This window comes from Fukomys damarensis, unplaced genomic scaffold (genome assembly GCF_012274545.1).
Source record: "Fukomys damarensis isolate Sample0158 unplaced genomic scaffold, DMR_v1.0_HiC HiC_scaffold_27, whole genome shotgun sequence".
In the NCBI taxonomy this organism is placed as follows: domain Eukaryota; kingdom Metazoa; phylum Chordata; class Mammalia; order Rodentia; family Bathyergidae; genus Fukomys; species Fukomys damarensis.
This window is the reverse complement of record NW_022900939.1, coordinates 33,332,480-33,338,930: the sequence shown is the minus strand read 5'-3', so window position 1 is coordinate 33,338,930 and position 6,451 is coordinate 33,332,480. Positions and strand designations below refer to the sequence as shown.

The 6,451-nt window shown below is 53.7% G+C and overlaps 1 protein-coding gene across 1 annotated transcript; it reads right to left on the bottom strand.

Annotated features, from left to right (window-relative positions):
- Positions 1-290: 290 nt before the first annotated feature.
- Positions 291-6,303, bottom strand: LOC104853119 (spermatogenesis-associated protein 31A1). The gene is given in 8 exon segments (XM_033756833.1): positions 291-372; positions 1,177-1,499; positions 2,450-2,789; positions 2,836-2,878; positions 2,881-2,967; positions 2,970-3,101; positions 3,103-3,908; positions 6,050-6,303. Coding segments are annotated over 8 exon segments (2,031 nt in total). The 5' UTR covers positions 6,268-6,303.
- Between the last annotated feature and the right edge of the window lie 148 nt (positions 6,304-6,451).

Here is a 6,451-nt window from a genome sequence, read left to right as displayed (position 1 = left end):
GAGGTCACTCTCTGTCAGGCCTCTGTGGGAAGTCCTTGTGTGAAAACTCTCTGGTAGGTTCAGTGTCAGGGCCTGTAAGCAAAAAGGTTATCCTTGGGAGGTCTCTGTGCCAGGACTTTGTGGAAGGTCTGGGTAGGAGTCTCTGCATGGTCTCACTTGGGGCAGCTCTTTGGCAATCTCTGTGCAAGGTCTTTGAGGGGCAACATGAGGACTCAGAGCTGTGGGAGGGTCCTGTGGGGACTCTATGGAGGATTCAGTGTATAAAACGTGTGTGGGGTAGTGAGAGGCCTCTATGTGCTGTCTCTGTAGGAGATCTCCCTGGGAGGTCCTTTGTGAGGTCTCTGGATGTCTTCACTGCTGGCTTTACTGCACCTTAAGGAGATGGAGCCATTGAATAGTGTTTTCCCAGACCTTCTGCTTAGCCAGCTATGGCACCTTTCCTGGCAGGAGCAGTGGGGTCCGTGTCCAGCTCCTCCGCATTCCAGAACATGCCTCATGGTGTCCTGAGAACAGATGATGGACACTAAGATGTGCTCCTCCCAGTGTTTTCCCAGACAGTCTGCTTAGCCAGCTATGGCACCTTTCCTGGCAGGGGCAGTGGGGTCCGTGTCCAGCTCCTCCGCATTCCAGAACATGCCTCATGGTGTCCTGAGAACAGAGCAGCAGCCAGGCATAGCCCCTCCTGAGATCAGGGTCCCCACTGTGTGCCACCTTCTTCTTAGTGCCCAAGGGACAGAGCCACTCCCTACTCCTGGGCTTAGTCCCTGCAGATCCTGGCTCCTCTCTTATAGCTGGGCCCACTCTGAAGGCTGATGAAAGAATCCTGGTCCCTGAGACAGGATCTGGCTGCAGGGAAGCTGAAGACACTCGCAACAAGTCTGGAAGTGCCAGTCCCGTCCCACATGTACGGGGCAGGGTCCTTTCCCCTTAGGAAGCTATTTCCCTCTTAGGAAGAAAAACATATGCATTGGACAATAGTAATTATCATGGATGGGTTACAAGAGAAAATAATTTTTCTGTTAATGAATGTAATTTTTTCTTGGAGACAACTTTTCCTACAGGGAAAAACTAGAGAGAAATTTTCTGCCTGAGAAAACAGGACACCTTTCTAAAGTAGTCAGTGTCCAGGGCAGTGGTGACCATGGCCTGAGGCCCTGGGGTACTGTTGGCCCAGACTGTGACGGGCTGACAAGGAACACAGACTGGCTGAGGGTCATGGGGTTGGGATGCTTCTGGCGCCATTGCTCACTGTTGAGCTGTCCAGTTTTCAGGGACTCTTGGTCACGGGGGTGCCTCTCCCTGGCAGGACAGCTGTGGCACTCGGGGCTGGCTGCATGTCCTGGCTTTCTCCTGTGCTCTGAGCAGCAGGAAGCCTGGGAGATTGGAGCTTGACCTTCTTCTTCTTCTTCGCGCTGATTTAGTTTCACGGCGCAGAGTTCATGCTGAAGCATCACTTTGGCTTCTAGCATGTGCCCAACTGCTCTCACGAGCAGCTCAGCCTATCAGTGTCGTGGTCCACATGAGGTCTGTTTTTGGTCAGTCTCTGGCTCTGGACAGTGGCAGGTACAGGCTTGCCTATTTTATGGGTGTCTTCCTGCCTTTTGATTTCTTTACTGGGTAAAACCCACTGCAGAAATTTCTTCATGCTTCTTTGGAAGTAGCTTTCTGAGGGGCCTGGTTTATTTTGTGGGAGAAGCTAAAGGTGTTCACTCTCTGTGGTGTGTCTTACACCATCCTGAGTGGGCTCAGAGGTCCCCACGGCTCCCAACCTGTCCTCATGTTTTCCTGAGCTGGGCCTCCTACCAACCTCATGACTGGCAGCAGGGATAAGGGTCTTACTTTGGCTCTTTGGTGAGTACTGATGTTTCGGGGAAACTGAGCTTCTGCTGACCCAGGGGCCTCTCTCTTGTCTGCCCTTAGGGCTCCTGACATCTATGACGCCAGCATGCACCCTAGAGGCATGCTGTGGAGATGGTACCGGGATGCCACAGAAGACAAATTGTGTGCAGCTTGGAGCAAATCAGTGTGAGAGTCTGTAAGGTGCACATCCCGGACAGAGATTTGAGACTGGTTTACTGACTTTACCTCCACTCTGCTGAGACTTACTCCTGATGTCTGCCCGAAGACCTGGCTCTCCTCCATCTTGGACAACACATGTTCCAGGCACCACAGGGACTTCTAGGCCGCCTCTGCTGGCACCCAGGATGGTTCTGCTCTCACAGGTGCTGGTGAGACAGGATGTGAGTTTCTGGGAAGCCCACCTGCTGCCCTCTCCAGCTTCAGGGAGCTTTAAGGTTCCCTGGGCCTCACCATGTGGGATCCCTGTCAGGGCCCTCTCAGTCTCCTTACTCACAGGTGTGGAGACAAATCTGCCCAGTGTGGGGACAGACTGTTACTTCCTCTCTCATACGTGCCTGAGGTGGTTTTCCCAGGAACTTGGCATCCTCACTGGCGGAGTCACCACAAGACCTATGGCTGAGAAGGGACAGGAATACTGTGGAAGGAACAAAAGTGGATCCTTTTTCACCTTGAAGAGTTTTATGGCCCTAAGCATCTTGAGGGGGAGGGCCCACTTGTGCCTCACCCAAAGCCTTGTTATATGCGCCTCCAGGGTCTTCAGAGTACGTGAGTTGAGGGAGGGAAGCTTCTGACACAGGCTTTCTGGCTCCTGGAGAGTGCTAGGAAAAGCACTATTGACAGTGAGCCAGGACCAGTGCACTCTTAGAGGGATCAGCCCCTCATAGATCTGCCAGGTTTCTTTCAGACTCTGCAAAGGTTGTCTCCAGAACCTTCACCAAGGAACTTTTCCAAGGCTCTGGTGAGATATCTGGGGACCTCCTTCCTGGTTCCTCTATCTGGAACTTCACCTCCTGCACACCTTGCTGCAACCATCACTAGACATGGAGGAGCAGCATGAGGGGTCAAGTTTGTTCTTTGCCTGACATGTATGAGCTAAGTCACCCTGGCCCATGTGAGTTCTAGAGACTCTTGGATCCTGCAGAGCAGGTCCTGCTGATGTTGAATGAGAGATTTTTGAATGTGTTCCTGTAGTTGTTTCCAGAGCTCTGTGCTGATTGAAAAACCCTCAGGAAGGATGGCAGGGACCCGGTGGTCTTGGCATAAAGGTTGGGAGTGAAAGGACTGTAGGTCTTCTGAGAGCATTGAGCACTGAGGGCACAGCCCACCCACTCTCAGGCTGGGTTCTCAACCAGGGCCTCCCAGTATGTTGAATTTCAGTGGGGATGAGATGTCCTGGATTATTATGGGGTGTTGGGCAAGATGCTCCATAGTCTCTGATGTGGGGTAGAGAATGCGGTAGGAGGGTTGGGGATTGGAGATGGGGCTGAGTCTTGATCTGAGCCAGAGGTGAGGGCTGGAATTGGGTGGTGATCAGAATCAAGGGTGGGGAGTGGGGCTCCAGACAGGATGGAACCTGGGCCTGGGAAAGCAGTGAGGACATTTTTTCCTGCACCTGAACTGGGTAAACATTTGTGATTTCATTGAATAAGAAAGCAGGAAGGTGTGGGCCACAAGGGTTCTGAAAGATCCAGGCAGCAGCCACCACGGACTCACTGTGCAGAGAGGGCAGACCCCAGGAAAGCTGGATCCATTTCTGCTGGACGTGGACACCCAGGATCTGGGGATTTGAGAGTTGCTGAGGGCCGAGCTGCTGCTCTGGCTTCTCTTTTGTGTCCCACCAGGGTGCTGGGGCTGTTGCAGGATCAGGGGGATGGGCTGGGGGAAGGGAAAGGGCAAGTGGCAGGGGTGAAAGTCTTTCCAGGGGAAGAAGCAGGGGCTCTGGGGTCTGAGAGCCGGTGAGGGATGTGGGTGAGCACACAGAAGCACAGGAGGCTGCAGGCGGGCCTGGCGATGGAGAGGAGGCCCGAGGTGGAAGGTGCTGAGTGAGAGCAGAGGGGGAGGATCAGGGGGATGGGCTGGGGGAAGGGAAAGGGCAAGTGGCAGGGGTGAAAGTCTTTCCAGGGGAAGAAGCAGGGGCTCTGGGGTCTGAGAGCCGGTGAGGGATGTGGGTGAGCACACAGAAGCACAGGAGGCTGCAGGCGGGCCTGGCGATGGAGAGGAGGCCCGAGGTGGAAGGTGCTGAGTGAGAGCAGAGGGGGCAGCCTCTGCCAGGGACAGAGCAGAGGGGTCTGCGTTCTCCCCATATGGCTGCGGGGCTGTGACAGGTGCTCTTGTGCGCGCATCAGCAGGGTGGTGTTGGTATACGGGCTGTTGAGAGCTTTCTGGGTCAGGGAGCAGCCTCTCCAAGCTGAAACAATAGGAGGCACAGCTGCAGCCAGGGGCTGGGTGAGCTCAGGTGGGCCATGGCTCTTCCACTGCCCCATACCCTGAACTTTATAGTTTTATTGCTACTCCTCTCCCCAGGGTCTTAACATGCCCCACTCCCAGGATCTCCCCCTCCCAGGTTAGACCAACGCTGCTTTGTGACATCACAAGCCTTGGTGGGAAGGAGAAAGAGGAAAGTTCTTTACCTTTTCAGAAGGGAAGTTAAGGTTTTATCGAACCTCCAAGAAATCTGGCAGTCTGCAAAATGTGGGAAGTGGGAAACTGGGTTATAAAGGATGAGCGGTATACAGGGGGTTGGGATTTTACAGGTTGCTGAAGGGAATGTCCCCTTAGAGGACACCATAGGAGGTCAGGCCCCAGAGCCCAAGCATCAGCGTCCAGTGTCCTCTGGCCCCGGCTGACAGTGGTTTCATGGTACACAGATGGGCAGCGCTTTGTCAGTACAAATTGCTTCCACACCCTTCCAAACCCATGGTCCTCACACCTGTGTGTGCTGGACCAATGGGGTCATCCCACAAAGGAGTCAGCCTCAGCCAGTTGTAACAGTTGGGCCTCAGTTGGACCTGGAGGTCCCACCTCCAAATCCAGGCTGCTGCTCCTCTGCTGCCTGCACTGCCCCCTACTGGACAAAACCCTTCTTTGTCCCAGCGCAGCTTCGTTCTGAGCAGGGATCCTGAGAAGCATCCACTCTGCTCATTGCAGTTCCAGGAGCCCCTCTCTGCAGCTGCCATCCTCGGAGCCCTGGCATTGGTCCTCAGGGATGAGCCCGTGTCACTTCTGGGACTGAAAGACTGAAAGGCAGAGCTCACCTCTGAGAGCGCCTGTCCTCTTCCTTCTCCTGTTCTTCCAGCTCATCAGCCCAGGACGCTGAGAAAGAAGGGAAATAGTCAGAGGCCCAGGCCCGGATTCCCCCCTCTCTCAGACAGCCTCCAGACCATCAGTATTTCTGAATATCATAATAGTTGGCATTGAATTAATAGAGCCTGTGTTCTTTTTCCTTTTACTTAATTTTTAAATGGAAGTAAAAAGTTTTTATTGTCGTTTTCCCAGAAACACACAGAATGCTTCGTGTGTGAGCTCTAACATGAGTGTCTTCACTCTTCTTCTCAGGAAACTTGGACTCAATTCTAGAGCAGCTTCTCAGCTTCCAGACAATCTTCAACTTGTGACAGGAGGCTTGAGCTCAAAGCTCGCAGATCAGCCAGCACAGAGCGAAGACTGGGTCCAGAGGCGCCTGCTGTGAGATAGTGATGATGAACCAGTGCTCAGGGCCTGGCCCTCCCCACAGATCCCCGCCTCTCAGGAGTCCAGTCCTCATCCACAGAGTTGCCGTGTTCTCCTTTACTCTGGCCAGAAAGCCACACATGTGGTCTTGGAGCATCAGAGAGAAGTCCTGCTGCTTCTTTCTTTCTGCCCTGCCCCTCCTGTCCCAGAGGAAGGATGCTCTATTCTTTCTTGAGATTTTCCCTCTTAGCAGTCCCTCTTTTTTACTTGGAAAGGTAGAAACTGTGGTAAAAGCAGAGTCCAGTCCATCCACAGAGTTGCCGTGTTCTCCTTTACTCTGGCCAGAAAACCACACGTGGTCTTGGAGCATCAGAGAGAAGTCCTGCTGCTTCTTTCTTTCTGCCCTGCCCCTCCTGTCCCAGAGGAAGGATGCTCTATTTTTTCTTGAGATTTTCCCTCTTAGCAGTCCCTCTTTTTTACTTGGAAAGGTAGAAACTGTGGTAAAAGCAGAGAGATTCACTGTCTGCTGGGCCTGGGCTGAGAGTGTCTTACCTTTCTGATGTTTCTGTTTCTCCTGGATGGCGGTAAGGATGGTTCACCCTCGAGCCAGGGCAGTAAGAGAAGGAAGAGCCCCAGTCCACACAGAAAGGCGAGGATCATATCCACCGCGAAGGTAGTGGCGCTGGGGCTCAGCCATGTGGCACTAAGGCTTTTCAGAGGAATGAGAAGATTCTCCATCATCTGAATCGCAGTGTTGCTCTCAGGCAGCTGAGCCCTGAGAGTTCTCTCTGGGGTAGGGAGGAGGGCCCAGGCCTGCATCACAGAGCTGTGTTCTCCCCATCACAAAGGGCACCTGGTGTGAGGGAGGGGCAAGGAGCAGAGGCTCAGGCACAGGCGGCCCCGCCCCCAATCTCAGGGACAG